The following is a 21,769-nucleotide window of genomic DNA, read 5'->3' on the forward strand; positions in this document are numbered from 1 at the left end:
CCAGGGATGCTTGAGTGTCTGCGTCTAAATGTGTGCATCCTTGGTGTGTGTGTGTGTGTGTGTGTGTGTGTGTGAGAGAGAGAGAGAGAGAGAGAGAGAGAGAGAGAGAGAGAGAGAGAGAGAGAGAGAGAGAAGCAGCAGCCTAGGCCATATCCTGAGAGAGAGATGCGCGTGTTCGTGTGCGTAGAGCCCATCGGGCAGGTCGACCTTGCCCCTCCTCCCGCAGCCCCCTGCCCACTGGCGGCGCCTCGGAGGTTCCACCTTTGAAACTGGACGCTGCCGCAGCCGCTGCCTGAGCGCTGGGGAGGAGGGGGCGGTGGTCGAGGCCGGGGGAGGGCGGGGAGGAGTCTGGCCCTGGTGTGTGCTTTTCGATTGATGGATGACTGCCGGGTGGGAGCGAGCGTGCGGGTGTGAGTGTATGTGTGTGCGTGTGTGTGAGTGTGTGTGTGTGCGCGGGGTGCGTGCGCGCGCGGGGCCTGCCCATTTTCTTCCTTCGCAGCAGTCAGTTGGGAGCTGGAGGGAGGGAGAGGGAGACGCAGCCGCGAGAAACCCGAGCGGAGCCGAGCGCCCTCCGCCCCAGGCGCCCTCCCTCGGTCCGCGCCCAGGCGCCGTCGCTGGGAATAGCGAGGTGCCTCCCAGCCCGCAAGGGCGCAGCGCACCAGCCGCGGGCTCTTCTGGGCTTTGCGGGGCGCTGCACCTGGAGGCGGCCCCGGACGGGGATGCTCAGCGGCTGCCGCCGTCCGGCAGGCAAGCGGGACGCGCGGTGAGGGCACCATGGCGCTGACGCCCGGGCTGGGGACCTCGGCGGGGCTGGTCCGGCCCGAGCTCTGGCTGCTGCTGTGGGCAGCCGCGTGGCGCCTGGGTACCACGGCTTGCCCCGCCCTCTGCACCTGCACTGGCACCACGGTGGACTGCCACGGCACGGGGCTGCAGGCCATTCCCAAGAACATCCCACGAAACACGGAGCGCCTGTGAGTATGGCCCCCACCCGCGGTCCGCAGGGAGCCCGGGGTTGCCCTCCCATCCAGACTCCCCCGAGGGCTGCGGTGGGGGCAGGACTGTGGGGCTCGAGCTCCCAACTAACAGACGGTCAGTGCCCGCCAGGGTCATTCCCCAGCCAGGAGCCAGGAGCACCGCTGTTTCCCTTTCCCCGGATTCAAAGGGCCCTCGGCGGGGCTGTCAGCCCCTCCTCACACCTGCACCCTGCGCTCTGCACAGGCAGGCCCTTCCCACTGCGCCAGCACTTTATTCCTCCAGGGTGCCAGCGATTTGGTGCCAGCAAGCTTTCCTGGCACCCAAGAGGGAAGCTTCCCACACTCGCCAGGCACAATGTCTCCTTCTGGACACATGGGGTTGGGGCTGTGTTCTAAGCGGTTGTGTGGGTTTGGGTGCTTTGGGCTTCCCGCCTGGTGATGGGTAGTCCGGTGTGGTGGACTTGGAAGTTTCTGATCTCTGGCTTCCTCTCCATTGTTTGCCCCAGAGCCTAGAGAATTCTTCCCGTGCAGGTGTCAGCTCTCCCGCCCCAAGCCATCCCCAACCCAAGCAGACAATGGGACCTGAGGGCTGTGGGTTTGGGGCTTGGAACATGTTAAGATCAACATCCAAAGAAGGGTAGGTGTGTCTCAGACTGGGAGCCCAATGAATAAGATCTAGGGAGCAGGAGCTTGGAGCAGATACACAAGGTTAAAGATGTTGACCATGACAAGTCATAAAAAAAGATCATTTTGCTTCCACTTCTGAATCCTTGAGGAAACTGAACCCTTTCTAGACCTGCTGAGCCTTGTAGGGTGTTTTCGATATTCTCCTGCAGCATGTGTGTTCCTAGTGTCTGTGAGCACCTCAGTAGTGTAAGGCCATGAGATTCCCTGTGTATGGCTGTGTGTGTAGGTTTTTGGTCATAGCCAGGGCCTTTGTACTGCTCGCAGGGGTGACTGCATGGGGAGGTTTTTGATTGAGACTTTGGAGAAGGCTGCTAGCTCCTTTGAAACCTGCCAGCTCCTTTCCACACTCCAGGGTGACTGCCGAGGCTCTCAGGAAAGGTGTACATATTTTGATAACTTTTGAGCACATTTTCATGGCTCTCGGGTGCAGACAGCTGACCCTGGGGAGAATTGTCGCCTGGATCAAAGTCTACCTAGGCCAGCAATTAATGATCACATTTGCCCCAGACTCTTCTTGCCTGAGTCTGAAACATTCCCGTGGAGGTTTCAGAGAAGTTGCAATCTACATGCAATCTAGATAGGAATCGATGCGTGTGCATGAGTGTGCGTTAGCACGTGTGTTGTGGGGCTGGGGAGAAATGGTGGGGTGGAGAGAAGTGGGACCAAACCCGGTTTTCTTGGGGCAGCCTGTGCATTATCCTGTGTGGACCTGGAGAGGAAATGAGCATCAGACATTATCCAGAGGATCCCTGAAGTCACCTGGTCACCCTCTATGTCTGTTCTCTCTGGACCTACTCCCAGTTCCTCTTGCCTTGTCTCCTGTACCTGTTACCCAGGTAGCAGCCTTGATCTGAGACACATGAGCCGCCCCTGTGTGGTAGGATCTTGAATCTTGAAGTCTTCTCCACCTGAAGACTTCTTGAAGTTTTCTTAACACCTTTAGTGTTTAAGATAGGGTGTGTCTTGACTTTCATGAACTCTCTAGTTTTTTTTTTTTTTTTTTCCAATCAGTGAGATGGAACGAAGGGCAATATCCTAGCAAAGAGAAAAGAGTTGGGGCTCTGGGAGTGTCAGTCTCTGGGTTGGAGCCTGAACTCTGACAAATATTAGCTGTGTGACCTTGAGCAAGTTACTAAAGTAAGTAACTTGCTTTCTATCAGGAAAATGGGGCCAGATACAGGTTGGTCTTTGGTTCTAGTGAGGATGGAAGTAATGCATGGAAGAACCTGTATGTTATAACGCTCCCTTAAGTGAGATCTGATTGTGATAGGACTAGCCTATTATGATAAAATAGGGCAAGAAGCCTCATTATTTTAATTCAGCAAATTTTCACTAAGCCAAAAATTGCCCTGGGTGCTGAGGCTGCAAAAGGAATGAGCCGCCTTCCAGGGGCATGTGGTTGAGGACTGAGCAGGGAACTCCTAACTACAGGTGCTTGGGAGAGGGCCAGGCCAGCAGTCTAATGGGATACTAAGAACACTGGGGTGAGAAGCCCTTTTTGGGGTACAGGGGCTTCTCAAGGAATGGGCTGTTCCATCAGCCATTGGATTTTGGATTTTGCCAAGCCGAGAGGACACGCAATGGAGGCAGAAGGAACAGCATGAATCAAATCCTCAGGCGTCAACCAATTAAAAAAAAAAAAAAAAAAAAAAAAGAAAATACCTTCAGGCAAAAAAAAAAAAAAAACCCAATTGAGTCGAATGTATGAAAGATGATATGTCTTGAGCTCTGTAATGTTTTGAACAACCAATAAAAAAAAAAAAAAAGAAAATACCTTCAGGCAAAAAAAAAAAAAAAAAAAAAATCCTCAGGCTTGAGCGTGCCAGGCCTGCTAAGGACAAATGGACCAGCTTGTCCCAGGGGCTGCATCTTGCTGTGTCTAGTGGATGCGAGGGGACTGGAGGCTGGAGAGAGATTGGGAAAGGGCAGGAAGGTCTTTCTCTATCTGGACTTTTCCTTTGGAGACTTCTAGGTGGAAATCCGGGGGCGAGTTATCCTGGGGGAGTGGGAGAGGTCTGATCTCTGCTCTGCACGCAGAGCCCCTGGGGTTGGAAAGGACATTGAAAGCCGAAGGAGCCTCCTGTTCACCAGGCAGGCCTCGGAAGAGCCATTTGAAGAGGAAGGGAGCATCCTGAACGAGGCCTTGGTGAGGGCCCAGGCAGACTCAAGATAACCAGCAAATGCTCTCTGTGATCAATATGGGCACAGCGCAGCACTGGAGCCCGCGAGAGCGTCTTCCTCTGAGGCTGTGAAATTTTTATGGACTGCAGCTGTGCATTTGCCTTTTGTCCTTTGGGCCGCTTCTGTGGCAGCCTGGGAGATCCGGCAACTTTATGATCCCGTATTCCATAACTTCTCCCCCAGTGAGAAGAAATTGTCATTGGTCTGCTGCAGGGACTTCTGGGGAGAGGGTGAGTAGGCCCAAGAGCTGCTGAGGAAACCAGTTCAGCCAGGGGGGCTGCAGGGCCGAGGGAGGGTGGGCAGGGAAAGAACGCTAAATAATTCACTATAGTGGAGCGATTGAAATACAGAGCCGGCGGGAGAGGCATTGGAGGAGGCCTGGAGGTGTCATCTCTTTGTAGAACCCAGGCTCAGAGGGACCCAGCAGAGCCACTGGTAACTTTTTTTCTTCCATTCAAGGACCTTGGTTTTTCAATTGGGTTTAAAAAACAAAAGCATTGATACTAAAATAATAAATCCTTTTGGACTAGAGCATCCAGGACTGTGACAAGAGAAGGCAGTATGTGTGGACATGGCGTTGACCCTTCACCCGGGCACTTGTACTCTGAACGTGCCACAGATTCCCTTGTGGCTGCAGAGAAGGGAGAGGCATCTGTCTGGTCCTCCGGCAGATCATCTGAGGATGGAGAGGCAGGACAGGGCCCCTGGGAAGGTCGCCTGCTGGCTTCTGTTTGCCTCAGGCCCCGCACATTCTGCTGCCTGTCAGATCCTGGGGCCTGCTCCTTTCACCAGTCCCGTTTGTCCACCTTGTCCTAGCTCCGTGCATGCTGCAGAGGTCTGTGCCTCCTCAGAGCTCAGCCTGGGATGTCCAATTCAGCAGGGCTGGGTAGTCACATCCAAGGATGACAGCCCAGAGCACCCTGGGGCTGAGGGTCTGGGGGACGATTTTGGAATTTTAGATAAGATTGGATGAGACTGTGGTGAGTGAGGTCAGGGTCCACAGAAGCACACTAGGGCCTGAGCAGCCCACGGTGGCCCCCTGCTGTAGAGACTGCTCTGTGCAGGGGAATTGCCTCCTGGTGGGGTGAGAGGCTCCTGCACCTCTAGGCTTTGGTGTGGTCACCAGTGTGCTGAGCTTATTGCTGGGCTCTTGAGGACTGAGCCCTAGGGCTACCTCTCCACCTGCTCTGAGGCTCCATTTCCTCTGCATGTAAAAGGGGACAGTGACAGCCTTGCGGGTTGATGGGAAGGAATAAGTGAGGGATTGCTGTAGAGGGCCTGGTGGGTGGTTTAACCTTCTTTTGGCCTCTGGGGATGACTCCTACTAACTACTGTGTTTGTGAAAATGCTTTGTGATTCAAACATTAGGTGACAAAATTGTTATTGTTTGAGAAGCCCAAGCTAAAGGCTTCTGAAGGTTCGAGTGGGCAGAAGGGAGCCTGGGAGGGATGGCGTGAGCATGGGCTGTGCTGCAGGCTGCTCTGTAGACACTGTCTGCTTGGAGTGTGTGGTCACTGGACCTGGGCATCTTTGCCCCTGTCCTCTGGAATCTAGAGACAAGGAACAGGGACTCTCTGCAAGGTGGATGGACATGATGCATGGTTCTGGAGTTGACCTGTTGGGGTTTCAGCCTCATTCTGGCTCTCAGCAGCTGGGGCACTCTGGGCAAGCTACGAGGTTTAATTTACTCATTCAACAGATAGCCGCTGTCTACTGAAATCCGCATTGTGGCGATGAATAGGGCCACGCAGGAGGAAAAGCTGTCCTTCTCTCCCGGCGTTTGAATTCAGCAGGGGAGGTAGAGATGAACGACACAATCTGAGAATAAACACATAATTGCAAGCTGGGATAAGTGCTTGGGAGGACAGTGTGCTTCCCAGAACACCATTTTCTTGCCCATAAAGTGGGGATGATGATAGGAGCCACTCCAAAGGGTGGCCTGAGGATGAAATGTGGTGTCGTCCTGAGGACCATTGCACCGGGCCTGACAGACAGCAAATGCCCAATAAATGGCCTCACTGTGATTGTTATTAAGGAGACACAGACTGCAGGGACAAGAAGGGAGCTTGGGTGCAACTCAGGCTGGATCCCAGCATGGCTGTCCTGTGTCCTTAGCAGGCAGCCACTGGGGACCCCGCAGCACACGGGGGCAGGCTGCCCTTCTTCGACCCCCCTTCTCCAGGCTGTGCGCTGGCTGTCAGTGGCCCAGGCCACCGAGGCTGTCAGCAGGGGCGGCCATGCTCTTTTGGGGCCCAAACAGGGGCGGTGGGGACAGGCAGCTCCTGCATTATTGGGAGCAGACGGGGTGTTTGGCGGAGTTGCCGCCTCCAGTTCTGTGCCGGCATTAGCAGCTCGGCAGGGCTCTGGCTTAATGGGATTTTCTTCCCAAATGCTGTAATTATCGCCATACAAATACTTATTACCCAGAGCAGATGACGGCCGGGCCTTGGGCAGTAGCCAGGGAGCTGGGCTGTGCTAGGGGTGGAGAATTGGCTTCTTTTTTTGAGGGAGCTCATGACCCCCCTCCTCTCCTTTCTGGAACCCAGCCTGTGGCGGACAAACAGCTGTTGGGCACCTGCCCTGTGCATAGCATCCAGAGAGTCTGGGGTGGACCCGCTCCTCTGGGAGCTTGCTGCTGGGCGGGGGAGAAAGACAAACATGTATGGACATCTGTAGGGACACGCGGCACAGTAGCTACCAGCACAGGCTTTGGTGTCAGAATGGACCAGTTTGAATCCCCGCTCCATTAGCTACCACCTAGGAGATCTTGGGCAGCTCACTAGTGACTCAGTTTCCTCGTCTGTGCAATGGGGCCACTGACAGCACTGACCTTGTTGGGCTGTGACATTCCAGTGAGCTCATCCATGTAAGGTGCATGTTGTCAGTGGCCCGTGGGTACAGAGATTTGGGTGATAAGCTCACCAGGTGGGAGTGACAGCTTGGAGGCAGGTTGGATTGCTGTAGTTTCTAGGGTTGGGGTGGGGGGGCTTTCTTCCTTCCCTCTCTCTTTCTTTTGAGATGGGGTCTCACTGTGTTGTCCAGGCTGGCCTTGAACTTGAGATTGTCCTATCTCAATGTCCTGAGTAGCTGGGATTACAGGTGTGTGTCCCTGTGCCTGGCCCTGGAGATGGGATTTGAACATTGAAGGTTCACAAATAGAGAGCTGAAAGGAGGCTAAGAGGATTTGGCACGCGGTGTGTGCCATATATTTGGGAAGGAGAGTGAGAAGCAGACTCACGGAGAAGTCAAAACTTGTGTGGGTGAGTTCTACAAGAAGCGATTAAAGCAAGGGGTGGGCATCAGGCCAGGAGGCTGGGAAATGTGGAGCTGCTAGAATATGGGCACGTGCACGCGCCTGTGTATGTGTGAGTGTATGTGTGTGTGTAGAACTTTTTATTAATTTTTGAAATCAATTCAATTCAATGATTTTTAAAAATAAATTAACAGAATTGTACAAACATGGCCAAAACCCAATTTTAGAGTATTTTTATCACCCTAAAAGATCTCTTGTGCTCGCTGTAACTTTGTTATAATTTCAAACTTAGAGACAAGTTGTAAAAGTTTATATCTTTCATTCAGATTCAGCCGTTTGTATTTTACTCCATTTGCTTTAACATATGTCACACACACAATCACATGTAATTTTTTTGCTAAACCACTTAAGAATAGATTGGAGAATTGTAACATTTTCCTTAAAGCACTTCTTGAATCTTTTAATTTATTTTTTTGGTACTGGAGACTGAACCCAGGGGTGATTTACCACTGAGCCACATTATCAGCTCTTTTTTTAAAATTTTTATTTTGAGACAGTCTCACTAAGTTGTTGAAGGCCTTGCTAAGTTGACAAGGCTGCCCTTGAACTTCTGATCCTCCTGTCTCTGCCTCCCCAGTTACTGGGATCACAGATGTTCGTCACTGCATCTGGCTCTTGTGTATTTTATAAGAACAATAGCTGTCAAAATTAGAATATTCAACTTTGGTACAATAATGACTTATTCATAATTCATATTTAGATTTCATAAATTGCCTCAATAATGTCTTTTATGACTATTTTCTTCCAGAATCCTGTCCCCAGTCACACAGGACATTTAGTGGCCATAACTCTCTAGTCTCTTAATTTGGAATATTTCCTCTGCCTTTGTTTTTCTTGACCTTGACATTACCGAAGAGTACAGACCAGTTATTTTGTAGTCTGTCCCCCGATTGGCTTCATCCAATCCTTCCTTGTGGCTGATCTCATTCCAGTTATGCGTTTTGTTAGGAATGTTAAACAAATACACACAAACGCACCTGTGTGTCATGTCAGAAGGTACATGGTGTTGATTTTTCCTAATATTGGTGCTTTTAACTTTGGTCCCTTGCTAAGTTGGTGTGTACCTGGCCTCTCTGCTGAGAAGTCCCTGTTTTCTTCTATGCTGTTATGAGGAATTTCTTTTTTTAAAATGTTTTTTAAGTTGTTGATAGACCTTTATTTATTTCTGTGTGGTGCTGAGATTCGAACCCAGTGCCTCACACCTTCCAGGCAAGTGTGCTACCACTGAGCCCCAGCCCCAACCCCTGTTAGGAGGAATTTGTGGAGATATTTCGCAGCCTTCTTCATACCTGTCCCTCATTTAACTTGTGCCACTAGCGTTACCCTCCATTGATGATTTCCTAACGTCCTATCAGTTGGCATTCTACTGCCAGGAAGAGCTGACCCTCTGCTCCCTCTCATGTGTCTGTTTATAACAGTGAAGACTATTATTTTATTCACTGGTTTATAATTTGCTGTCATCGTTTCTTTGATGTTTGGGGGATCCTGGGTTTGGCCTTCAAGACCACCCTGTGTCCTTTGGAGGAGACCTTTTGAATACCTGGCCCCAGGGGTTTCGAGCAGAGAGTGACAAGTGCAAATGGTGCTTAAGGAAATTCTGTTGCCTGGCTTTTGTGTAGAAAAGAAATAGGGTGGTGTTGGGGGCCCAGCCGGGAGTGGGAAGCCCTGTTAGTTGTGGTGAGTGTGATTTTTGGCTTCCTGTGACAAGTTTTGCTGTCATTGGTGTATTTTTAATCTTAAAAAAAAGTTGATTTCAAAACAATTTTAAGATACAGAATAGTTGTCAAAATCATCTAGAGAATTCCCACGTACACTTCCACCAGCTTCCCCCAACATTAGCATTGTGCGTAATTGTAGTACAATTACCAAGCTGAGAAATTAGCGTGATTGCAGTTCTATTAACCAAGACCTTATTCTGCCTCTGCGAGGTTATTTATTTTTTATTTTTTTTTTGACAAATGTCCCTTTTCTGTTCCCGTATTCCGTCTAGGCTTCTGCTAATGCATTACCCTCCAGCTCTACCTAAGCTTCAGTCTCTGGGAGCTCCTCGGCCTCTCCTCGCTCTTCATCATCTTGACACTTCTTGAAAGTGTTATTTTGTGGAATGTTCTTCAGTTTGGGTTTGTCTAGTGTGTTTTCAGGATTTCATTGAGACTAGACATTTTTGGAAGGAATGTCACAGAGATATTGTGCCCTTCTCAGTCCATCCATTTGGAGTAGACGTCAGCCATGTGTCTTGTTGCTGGTGATGTTAACCTTCATATCCTGGTCAGGAGGGTGACTGCCAACGTCTCCATCCTAAGTGATAGATCTCTTCTTTTGTAAGCCATAAGTATTTGGGGGCAGATAATTTGAGACTATGCAATATCCTTTTTGTCCTCAAGTTCATACTTACTAGCTGGGTGGGGTGGTGCAGGCCTGTAATCCCAGCTTCTGGGAGGCTGAGGCAGGAGAACTGCAAGTTCAAGGCCAGCCTCAGCAACTTAGTGTGACCCTGTTTCAAAAAATAAAAAGGGCTCAGTGGTAGAGCACTCCTGGGGTCAATCCTCAATATTACACACACACACAAAATTCTCACCTACTAATTTTAGCATCCCTTAATAAATCTTGCCTGTAATAATTATTATCTAATTGAGGCTGGGGATAGAGCTCAGTTGGTAGAGTGCTTGCCTCTCATGCACAAGACCCTGGGCTCACTCCCCAGCACCAAAAAAAAAAAAAAAAAAAAAAGTATAATTATTATCTAATTGAAATTTTCTAGGTCCCTGATTCTTTCTTTTATAAATTGGAATTCTGTAAGGAAGAGAAGTTTACTCCTTTTTAATAAGGTGGTTTTCTGATGGGTACCTAAGATTTTGACTTTCCTGAGGATAGGGACTGTATCTCATGTATCTTTATATCCCTGTTGCTTTGCATATAATTGATGCTTAACATATATATATTGAAGCTGGGCACAGTGGCATGTACTGTAGTCTCAACTACTCTCAAGACCTGAACCCAGGTATTTGAGACCAGCAGCCTGGGCAACATAACATAGTAAGACCCCACTTAAAAAAAAAAATCCAGGTGCAGTGATACATGCCTGTGCAGTAATTACAGCTCCTCAGGAGGCTGAGGCAGGAGGATCTCAAGTTTGAGGTTGAGCTTAGTATCTTAGTAAAACCTTCAATAATTTAGTGAGACCTTGTCTTAAAAATAAAAAGGACTGAGGATGTAGCTCAGTGGTATAGCACTCATGGGTTCAGTCCCAGCGCCCGACCTCTAGGTGTTCAATGAGTTTTTTAACTTTTGGTGAGGCATTTCATGGGTTCTGATCTTTGCTTTAGCAAATCCGGCTTGGTGCCGGGGTCCCCGTGAGGACAGTACATCCTTCCAGGCTGCAGGAAGGACTCCCTTTAGCCCCAGGAAGAGCTCAGGCACCAGGCAAGGGGCAGAGAGGAGCTGGCCATGGTGGCCGAGCGGCGGCCTGTCCTGTGCACAGGAACATGGGCTGAATGTCTGCACACGGAACCTAGGCCAGCAGTTACTGTGGCAGTCAGAGGCCTGAGGAGTCGGGAGGAGGACCAACTGTGCGGAGCAGACAGTCTATCTGAGGAGGAGAGCTGCAGGGACAGGGGACGGGGTCACTGCACAGCTGGGCGGAGCAGTTTCCTGGGAGAGTTTCCTGGCGGGAGGCAGATGGTGGGGGGTGGGCGGTGGAGACGTTTGCAGAGAGGAGGACAAGCTTGGAGCTGGAAAATTGCTTGCTTGGAGGGACAAGTGGGCAGTGGGCAGGAGGGAAAGAGGAAAGGGGGAGGGCTGAGATGGGTCAGAGAAGGATGGAGGCAGAGAGAAGTGAGAGGGCGTCCGTGTGTCTTTGGTCACCATTTAGAGGCCCTGGCTTGAGCAGGCTCAGTGAGGTGCTTCATCTGTGCTCTCAAAAGACTTGGGAGGAAGGTGTACTTAGCCTTGCCCTGCAGATGAGGAGAAGGTTCAGAGAGTGGAGCCATGTGCCCAGGGTCAAACAGCCAGCTGCTAGGTCATTCCCCGAGAGGCCGAGGCTTGAGGCTCTGAAATGTGTTTGTGTTTAGGGTTTAAATTGGCCACTTATGCACGTGGAGAAGGCCCCGTTCCTTTCATTCATTTGTTTGTCTCTTACAAAGCACCTGTAAGTGCACAGGGTCTAGAGGCAAATTTGCCACAACTGATTCCTGGATGAACATGTTTGGGATGAGCCCAAGTTGCAGGCTGGCACAGGGAGTGTTGGGATTCTGCTGCAGAGGTGGAGGGCAGCGAGCAGAGTCGGGGAGATGTGGGGAGGTGGGGTTGCCGGTGGTCAGCATCAGGGACCTGGTGGGCGGGCAGCCTCTCCAGGGCTGGGTGGGCAGTGAGCGGGTGGCTGGGGCCTGTGGTGGCTGTCCGTGGGGCCCTGACTACAGGGTGGTGGTTTTGGGGTGGGGTCCAGACCAAGGAAGGGGATCAGCAAGAGCAAGCTGGCCTCAGTAGCGAAGTGACTGGGGCACAGCTTGGCCCTCAGAACAGAATGCACCATGGAACTGGGGTTAAGAGTTGGGCCCTGATCCGGTCCTACCTGTTAGGATGGCCGCTACCAGAAAGAAGAAGAAAAATCCCCCAAGAGAAAATAACAAACAGGATGAGCATGGGAAGAAGTCAGAACCCTGGCATTGACGCGGAAGGCAAAAGGACGTCATTGCTGGGGGACATGAATGGCAAAAATTTAGAAGTAAAATTACCACCTACGTCTAGCAGTTCCATTTGGTGTTATATACTCCACAGAAATGAAAGCAGGGTCTCCCAGAGGTATTTATACATATGTTCAACACATGTACCTGTGTTCAGAGCAGTGCTGTTCACAGTGGCTGAAAGGTAGAAGCAGCACCGTGTCCGTTGGTGGATGAATGGATAGGCAAAATGCACAAATATAGACAGTGGAATATTTTCCAGCCTTGAAAAGGAAGAAAATGTGGACTTGTGCTACCCCATGGGTGAAGCTAGAGGACATTTTGCTGAGGGAAATCAGCCAGTTGTAGAAGTACAAAGAGGGTATGATTCTGCTTGCATGGGGTACCTGGAGTCGTCAAGTGCATAGAGAGCAGGCATAGTGGTTCCCAGTGGGGGCTGGGGGCTGGTTGGAGGGACTCTAGGACAATAGAGAGTTTGGATTTGCAAGATGAAAAAGTTCTGGAGATCTGTTGCACAACAAGGTGAATATACTTAACAATGATGAACTGTACACTTAAAAATAGTTCAGATGTTTTTATGTTATGTGTATTTTACCATAATTTCTTTTTTTCAGTACTGGGGATTGAACCCAGGACCTTGCCCATGCTTGGCAAGTGCTATGTCAAGTGCTACCTCCCTGGCCCTTTTAAATTTTATTTTGAGATAGAATCTCATTAAATGGCCTTAAACTTGCACTCCTCCTGCCTCCGTCTCCCAGGTTGCTGGGATTGTAGGTGTGTGCACCACTGCACTCATAGTTTTTTTTTTAGCTCTCTCTCTCTCTCTCTCTCTCTCTCTCTCTCTCTCTCTTTCACACACACACACACACACACACACACACACACACACACACACACACATGCACACACATACACACAGGGGGGAAAAAGAAGCTTGGCCCTGGAGCCTGACATGCCATCAGCTGGGTAACCTTGAACTTGAATTCTGGAATCCTTTATGCTCCCTCATCTGTAGATCAAGACTGATAAGGAACCTCAGAGCCAGGTACTAGTATGAGGCTTCGTAAACCAGCTGGCTTGGTCAGTGGAGCTAGGATAACTAGGACTACTGCTGAAACCAGAGAAATGAGATGGGTCTCTAGGAGCCTGGGGCACTGGAGCCGCAGAATTGGCAGCAAGTGTTGCTGGCATGGGGCTCTGACTAGTCACCCCTGGGCTTCTCCAGGCCGTGGACTCAGCTGGGTTGGGGGACTGTGAGATTGGGAGCAGGATTGTCACCCTCTGAGGCCCGAGGATGGTAGAGAAGGCCTAGCCTGGAGGTGGGGATTCGTGCCAGGGCTTGGCATGATGAGCCAGCAGCAGTGGGGCTCTGTGGGGGGACTGGCCTGTTTAGTGAACACCTACTGTGTACCAGACACCCTTGTAGGTGCTGGGGATCTGACGGTGGGCAGCTAGGTGTGGCCTCTGCTTTTCCAAGCCTACCGGGGGTGGGCTGGCCTTTCACCAAGGACCTCGTGTTGAACCCAGCTCTATTGTCCTCTTAGCTCTCCTGGAGCTAGGTGGGCATACAGGGAGGCAGCTCGAGAGGAAGAGCTGTTTACACGGAGGCCTGCAGATGTGTTGGTGGGCAGAGCCAGGAGGGTGGGCTGCTTCAGGCTGAGGGGGGCAGCCTGGTCAGTTGAAGCGGATGGAGGAGCCTAGTATTTTCCCAGGAAAGGGGCTGAGGAAAAGTCAGTCTTCCACTCCGAGGGCCAAGGCAGGCTGGTCAGTGGCCTCTGTTTTTTGGGAGGCACAACCACTGCTTCCTGGGGGCAGTCTCTGGCTCACAGCCTTCTGGGCTCAGGTCTCCTGACTCCAGAGTCCCTTGACACCTGGCCAAGGCTCGCAGCTGCACCAGAGCTGTCCCCTCCTCCACCAGCCCTCACCCCTCTGAAATCCATGGCTGTGCCCTCTGGGCCCTTAGGACCCCCTGCCCCATCCAATGCTCCAGGATCCCCCTGGCTGCCCTCACCAAGCACCAGCTGGGCACTTTCATGGTACATAACATTGTTGTCTCCATTTTGTGGATGGTTAAGTGAGGCTGAGAGATTGAAGCATGTTTTAGCCCACTTTCTGTTGTGAATAGCACATTATCAGATGTATTGACGTAATGAAGAAAAGGGGTTCATTCTGGTCTAATGTCAAGGGGGCCACTTCTGGTGATAGCCTCCTTGCTAGCAGAATCCCAAGGTGACACAGGGCTTTATATGGTAAGAAACCTGTCTAACTGGCTTTATAGTAGACACAACTCTTTGTTTTTTGTACCTGGGATTGAACCCAGGGGTACTTAACCACTGAGCCACATGGGTCTCACTGAGTCGCTTAGGGCCTCACTAAGTTGCTGAGACTGACTTTGAATTTGTGATCTTCCTGCCTCAGCCTCCCTGGCTGCTGGGATTATAGGCATGTGCTACCACGCCTCGCTCAAAACCACTTTCTGAGATAGTCCGTTCATTGCACGAATGGATCAGGCCATTCCTGAGTGCATAGTTCTAGTTACTTCTTAAAGGTCCCATCTCTTCATTTCTCATAATGGGGATTAGGTTTCACCATGAGTTTTGGAGGGGACAAACCATGTCAGGTCATAGAAGAGTATTTTCTCAAGGTTATAGAATATCTAGGGTGGAGCTGGGCTCAAGTGCAGGCCTGAGCTCTGCCACGGCCTGAGCTCTGCAGCTGAAGCACCGAGCGAGCTATCTCGGTTGGCTCCCCAACACTGCTGCTTAAGGATAGCCTCGGTTTCCTTGTCTGTCGGATGGCGTCAGTGACCCACCTCTGAGGCTGATGTGAGAATGACATGGAGCTAGTGATTCTGAGACCGCCAGGACAGTGCCTGCCCCTGGAAGATGCTGGCCCACTCCACCTGTTCCCTGCTTCTCCTGAAGCCTGAGGAAGCCCCCGAGTGGGAGGAAGAGCCCCTTCCTTCCTCCTTGTCTGCTGAGGGGTCCTGAATGGCCTGGCTTTCTTGCTTCGCAGCTGGACTTAAGGACACTGTTCTCTTGCACATACTGGGCTCACTTAGGAGGATGGAAGGACCTGGAAGCGCAGAGAGTATGGGTAGGAGGGCAGCATCTTCTGACTATGAGTTTTTTTTTTTTTTTTGGGGGGGGGTGATATCAATTTGGGGAGAGCATTTAATAATTCATGTTTTTCTTTTTTTCTTTTTTCTTGGAGTCGGGGAACACGGAAACATGGAAGACCCACTCAATCCAATGATTTGCAATATGTCAATTTAATGTAAATCCATTCCTGCCTTTATGAAATTCTTATTGACACATCTGTTGTGAGCTTGTGCTGTGTTAGGCCCCAAGGAGACAGTGAGAAAAAGCCAACACAGCCGTGTCCTCACGGAGTCTGATCTCTGCAGGGGCTGAGACATCAGACAAGAACTCCTCCAAACTCCTAAAAAACCACCAGCAATCCGTGCTCCTGAGCAGAGGAGTCGGGTGCTCCGTCTACTGAGAGGATGGGAAGTTGGAGTGGCTTAGCCAAGGGAAGCAGGGAGCATTCCAGGCAGAGAGATGGCAGGCTCAAAGGCCCTGCCACAGGGGGTGGTCTCAGGAGGAAGGGTAGGGCCAGCTTGGGCCGGCCGGGTGGGCATAGGGCAGGCCACATGGAACTTGTAGCTCATGGTCAGGAGATTTGTCTTGATTCCAAGAGCAATGGGGATGCATTGAAGGGCTTAAGTGGGGAGGGAATGATCAGATTTGCAGCTTGTAAAGACCATTCCGGCTGTGGCTTGGAGAGCAGATTGGAGGGGAGCCAGGGCAAACATGGGGAGCCCATTTGGCGGCTCTGCAGGGCTGCTGGCGCAGGGTGGAGGTGTGGAGTGGGTGTCAGCGAGCTGGCTGGGCTTGCCTGCGGATGGGGTGCTGGGCCCTGGGCCCCAGGACCGCAGTCTGGGCAGAGCCTGGAGGGGAAATTCTGCCTCCCCTGAGCTCTCCTGCCTGACTGTGCAGACACTCAGCTTCTCGGGAGTTGGCCAGGGTCAGATTTCAAAGGAAAGAGCCGAGGTGTGCAGTTTCCCAGCCCAGGAGGCCTGTCTCATTCACAGTTGGAGCAGAGTGTTTGGTTTTGGGTGACCTGGCAGGAGGAGTCTAGTTTCTTCAGAGGGGCTTGGGCCACGGTGGGAACGTTCTGGTCCTGGAGGGAACCAGAGAGGCAGGAGCTCCAGGGTGAGAAGTGCTTGTGAAGAAAGCTCAGGCAGCTCCCAGGTCACCCTCGAGGGAAGGGCCTGAGGTGTCTGTTCCTGAGGAAATCCGAGAGTCCAATTGGTTTGTCACAAACCCCCAGAGGCTGGCCACCAAATATTTGTTTCTTGAGAGGAGTTGAGAAATCCTCGTGAGTCTTTGTTTTTTCCCTTGGTAACTTACTTCAGAGGATTTTTCTCCAGAATCTTTTGTCACTGAGGTTTTTCCTTTGAGGCCAGGGCCCCACTGGGACTGGTGGAGATCGGGGCCCTTGGCCACCAGGGTGTATTTCCTCCTCAGGGAGAAGGGTGCCATGGACTCATGGGAAAGAACCACTTGAGGGCATCTGCCCTGGTCTTTAGCATCCTGGGGCCCGAGAAACTGGTTCCTCCTGCTCAGCCGGTTTGTCACTAGCCTGCTGGACCTGGGGACAGCACCTCCTGGGGGAGCTGTGGTCCTTGAGGAAAATAACCCCCACGATGACAGTAGTCATAAAATAATCGCAGGTAATCCTGAAAGAGAGCGCTATAGGTGCGCCAGGCGTGGTACTTGGTGTCTTAGAAATAGGGAGGCGTCTAAGCCTTCCCACACCTCGGAGAGGCGGGTGCTATCATCACCCTCATTTTATAAATGGGGAAACTGAGGCACAGAGAGAAGTTAAGCTACGTGCCCAAGGCCACACAGGCAGTGGGAGGGGGGAGCAGAAGTTGCTCCAGAGCTCGAGATCTTAGCCACTAAGAGCACACTTAGCTTGGCCCCGCACAGAGAGGTCAGTGGCCTTGGGGCTCCAGAGCAAGGGCTTCACGACCAAAGCAGCCGCACGACTTCTCAGCTCTGTCCAGGGTACGGGGTGAGGGCACAGGGGGACGACGGGAGGAGAGTCCAGCCACAGGAGGGGTCATGGTGGAGGGAAAGCACCTGGAATCACGCTGGCCGCCTCCGACCCTGGCCTCACGCTTTATCCGTCGCGTGGTGCTGGGTTAGTTTTCCACCAGCCTGTGCCACAGTTTCCTCATCAGCACGTCCGAGGGGACGGGACTCATCTCCTAGGAGGCTGTGAGGATGCGGGAGATGAAGCGTGTTTGGAACCAGGCTGGGCGCTCCTTGCTGGTGGCCACCCTGCTGGGGGTGGGGAGGACCTCGCAGAGGCCATGTTCTCAGCCTCAGTGGAAAAACACTTCGGTACGCAGCAGCCCTCAGGCCCGGGGGCTTCGTGAGCTCTGCCTCTGTCCTGCCGCTGCCTGCTGGGTAGGGGCATCCCCCTGAGAGAGGGCACTTAGCTCTGGCATAGAGAGCAGGGCTGGTGTGGGGCAGGCAGGTGGGCCTTGGCCTCTGGCGACAGTCCTCTCTGGAACCACAGCAGGGCCTCTGGGGAGAGAGGCTGTGTTTGCTCTGCTGTCTGCCTCATTGTCCCCTCTCCCTGCCTGTCCAGTCCTTCCCTCCAGTGGGGCTGGAGTGACAGGTAGGGAATGGGAAGGAGGGCTTGGTCTTGGGCTAAGGAATGTGTCCCAGTGTCTGCACAGGGGCAGTGGCACAAAAGGGTGAGAAGAGAGGCTGGCAGGTGCCAGATGGCATTGGAAGTCCCCGTGAGCCTGTCCACCCCCACCTGGCCTAATGGGAATTCCATCCTCAGTGATGCCCCGTTCCATGTCTGACAGGTTGTCAGTCGTGTCTTGGCATTTGTCGTTGCCCCCATTTTGCCATCTGTGAAATGGAAATATTATCATAGTCAACTGCCTTGTAAGCCAAGGTTGTTTTGAGAAGGAAGGAATGAATGAGTGGTTATAAAATTGGTCAGAGTTCCTGTGACCAATGACAGACGGACTCCTTTCCTATGAGCGTTTTGCTCTGAAAGGCCCACTCAGCTTTATATGGTAATTTTTTTTTTTTTTTTTTTTTTTTGGTACCAGGGATTGAACTCAGGGTCACTCGACCACTGAGCCACATCCCCAGCCTTTTTTTGTATTTTATTTAGAGACAGGGTCTCACTGAGTTGCTTAGCGTCTCACTGTTGCTGAGGCTGGCCTTGAACTCACAATCCTCCCGTCTCAGCCTCCCAAGCCACTAGGATTATAGGCACATGCCACCACGCCCGGATTGCAGTATTGTTTTTAAGTGAAAAATATCAAAACAAAGTATCAAAACAATGGTCCAAGAGCTTGGGTCATCTTGTGGCTGGTCAGAACCTTAAGAGGACAAACAGGGAGTCAGCTGTGGAAGTGGGTGATACTTGTGTCCCATTTGTTCTCTCTGGAACCTTGCAGTGGGTCTTCAGTAAATACTTGTTGAATTACCTCAACTCTATAAAGACTATATCCGAAGAAATCAGACTTGAGAGGGAAAGGTGCCAGAATGTTAATGGGAATTATTCTTAGAGATGGGCTCATGCAGGATTTTCTTTTTTTTCCCCTTTATTCAGAAAGTTGAAAAAATTTCAAGAATGTGCATATGTTACTCTTATTTTTAAATGCAATAATTTGGTTATTTCATTGGCTTATACAACATAGAAGATCTTTGAAAAAAATCGCAATGTGGAAAAGTATAAAAAGAAAGTCACCTCGCGTCTCACCACACTTAGCAGTTAGCCATTAATCGATGGCACACAGGTCCCAGTTCACCTGTGCACTCACCTGTACAGGTGTGTGTGTGTGTGGGGGGAGGGGTTTGCATAAGGGGCTGTTAGTACACAGGTTGTCCTGTAACCCGTTTCCACATCTCGGGTCGGGGACGGCTTTCCTTGTCAGTAGGGGCAGACCTGGGCCATTTCCGATGGCTAAGCCCCTTCTCCATACTTGGTGTCATGGAGGTGCTGAGCTCAACTAAGCGGTGGGTGTTCTGTTGATGTCCATTTAAGTTGTTTAACAGGTTTGCCCTTCCAATCTACTGCCAACACACTTTTATAATCAGGAGAATGAGACAATCAAAAGTGCCACGGTTTTGGGCTTGGGGGTGACGTTTCAGCAGGATGGCCCAAGGGAAGCCTGCTCGGTTGGGACGGGAGCCAGTTTTAAAGAGCTTATGATGTTCCCAAAGTCTGGGGAACATTGCAGAAGGAGCAGATTGGTGACTGTTCCGGGGAAGAATATTGAGTTCAATGTGGAAAGACCTTCCTGTTGGAAAGAGCTTGCATCACATGGAGAAAGTGTCCTTACAGCAGTTAGGACAGGATGTGATTGGCTGGGGGAAGGCTGTGCCAATATGGAGGGCACGAAGCCCTTCTCAGATCCCGGTAGACATAGATGAGGTTTCTCAGCTGTTCCTCGGGGTCAGGTCTTCAGTAAATACTTGTTGAATTATCTCAACTCTGAAAAAGTTATATCCAAAGAAATTAGACTTGAGAAGGAGAAGGGTAGAGAGAGTGACAGGTTGAAGGAACTATTGGCTTGTCCGCTTGGACTGAAAGCCTGGGCCCTACAGTCAGAGGCCGTGCTGTGGGTTCTGTCATCTACCAGCTGGACTGGGGTTGAGGTGGTGGCCATACATGGAAATTTAAGCCAAAGTTTGTTGTGAGAAGATTGAGCTGTAGTGAACATGGTGTTTGTGTGTGTGTGTGTGTGTGTGTGTGTTGGGGTGGGGGAACTTAGATTGATGCAAAGCATGCAGGTGACTGTGGCAGTGGTGAGAAAGGAGACAGCGTGGCTATGAGTGGGAGCTGCCTGGGGTAGGGGGGGACAACTTAGATGCTGAAGGGGACAGCTAGGGATGCAGCCAGGTCTGAGCGTGTGTTATGTGTGGCTCAGAGGAGGAGGTTTCTGGGACATGCAGCTCCTCCCTGCTGCTGTGGCCTGCCTTGCTGAGGCCGAGCAGGCTTTGGGGGAAGAGGAGTGACCCCACAGAGGCCAAGGGAGCTGCTCTTCGAGGCCAGGTGGGAGGTGGGGCGGAGATGGCCTGAGTAAGGTTCATGTCCAAAGTGCCCAGGGAATGATCCAGGGGTCAAGGGAGGAGCAGATGTGCCCTTGGATGGGAGGAAGGACCAGATGGCCAAGGGGCCCTCTGCAGTGGACACAGTTGTCATTCCTGTTTATAGGTGAGGGCACAGATGACTAGCGAGGATGTCGTCAGAATAGCCTGTCATGGGCTGGCCTCTGAATTCTTTCCTGCCTGAGTGTCCTGTCCCCCCATCTAGCCTGGGATCCTTGGGGCAGGGACCGTGGTTTTGGTTTCTGCAGCACTCTCAGCAATGTGCCCTGGCCTTGTCCTCCCTGCTGGTGTGACATCTGTTGAAAAGAGGCCCCAGCTTGTTGGGCCTGGGCACAGAGTTGGGGTCTGGGGCTGAGCCGGAAGCCCCCAGCCCCGTTGGCGAGGTGGTTGGTGGAGCCGGGAGCCCACCCTGGGCATCTTACCGTTTCCTTTTCCCGTTTCTCCACCAGGGAACTCAACGGCAACAACATCACCCGGATCCACAAGAATGACTTTGCGGGGCTCAAGCAGCTCCGGGTGTTGTGAGTACAGGATGCCCCTCCCCCACGGCCTCCCTCCCACTCCGACCCTGGCAGTGGCCTTGGGGCCCCGGGCAGAGCCCTGGAGAGTGGTTGAAGGGCTGTCCACTGTGGAGTCAGTCTTGGGACCTCTGGGAGCAGGATGCGGGGAGGTTGAGTCCCAGCCCAGAGCGCCTCTCACTCACCTCTTGGCTGAAAAACGGGGCATGGCGAAGGGCTGGTCCATTGGCTCCTCCGGGGTGGGGACCAGGGAAAGTCTGGCGGCCACGAAGACTTCTTAGGTCTCTGTGTTAGTCAGCTTCAGCTCCTGGGGGCCTACGCAGGCTGCCTCACAGTTCTGGAGGCTGTGAGTCCCAGATCAAGGTGCTGGAGGGTGGGCATCATCTCTTCCCAGCTTGGAGATGGCCACCTGGGTCCTCACGTGGCTTTCTCTGTGTGAGAAGGTCTGTGGTGCCTCTTGCTTTGCTTGTAAGGTCACCAGTCCTCTGGTAAGGCCCATCCTTTGACCCCATTCACCTCACCGGCCTCCCTCGAGGCCCTGTCTCCCCATGGCTGCGCTGGGCTTCAGCATGTGGAGTGATGTGGGTGGGTTGGGGCACAGTTCAGCCGGGAACAGTCTCCAGGGTTCTTATGAACCTGGACATCAGACAGTTACAAAGTCCCTCACCCCTGACTCCCAGGATAGTGCAAGGATCCTGGGGTCTCAGTTCTTTTAGAACTGCTCTGCAGTTCTGAGGTCTTTGAAGGAACTGGGGACCTTATGGCCCATCCTTTCTGAAGTCCAAGGTGACAAGTTGTTGGGCAGAGGTCTCTGCTTCAACAGAACCCACCGACCTCGACCCCTTCCCTCTTCTGGGTCTGGGGGCGGTCCCCCTCTCTCCTGATATTTGTACCACCCCCACCTTGCCCCAAACCCTGTCCGTGGCCCATGCTAGGACACATAAGTCACCTGAGAGAGGAAAGGGGAAAACACAGGAGAAAAACATACTTTATTCCCTCAAAAATGATCACATAACAGTCCCTCTGTTGGTGGAAATGCTGCCTCACCAGCTGGACACCCTGGTCTCTGAGCCTGTTGGTGGTGACACCACGCAGAGTCCCACGGAGCCAGGTGGTTCAGTGGCTTGGGCACCCACTCTTTTCTTCAGCAGATGGGGCCAGGCGGGGTGGGGATGGGGGTGCCAGCTCTGCAGGGGGTGGGGGGTTTGCTGCATGCTGGGCTCTGCCCAGGGCACAGCTCCCCTCTCTATACTGGGCAACACCC

At 52.0% G+C, this 21,769-nt stretch overlaps 1 protein-coding gene across 1 annotated transcript in view; it reads left to right on the forward strand.

The window, feature by feature from the left end:
* Positions 1–357: 357 nt before the first annotated feature.
* Positions 358–21,769, forward strand: part of Slit1 (slit guidance ligand 1) — a 154,927-nt gene continuing 133,515 nt past the window's right edge. Inside the window, exons 1-2 of the mRNA XM_005335276.3 lie at positions 358–971; positions 20,437–20,508. Of these exons, the coding sequence (XP_005335333.3) occupies positions 775–971; positions 20,437–20,508 (269 nt within the window). The 5' untranslated portion in view covers positions 358–774. The remainder of the gene's footprint in view (positions 972–20,436; positions 20,509–21,769) is intronic.

The sequence above is a fragment of the Ictidomys tridecemlineatus genome, chromosome 1, assembly GCF_052094955.1.
Source record: "Ictidomys tridecemlineatus isolate mIctTri1 chromosome 1, mIctTri1.hap1, whole genome shotgun sequence".
NCBI lineage: Eukaryota > Metazoa > Chordata > Mammalia > Rodentia > Sciuridae > Ictidomys > Ictidomys tridecemlineatus.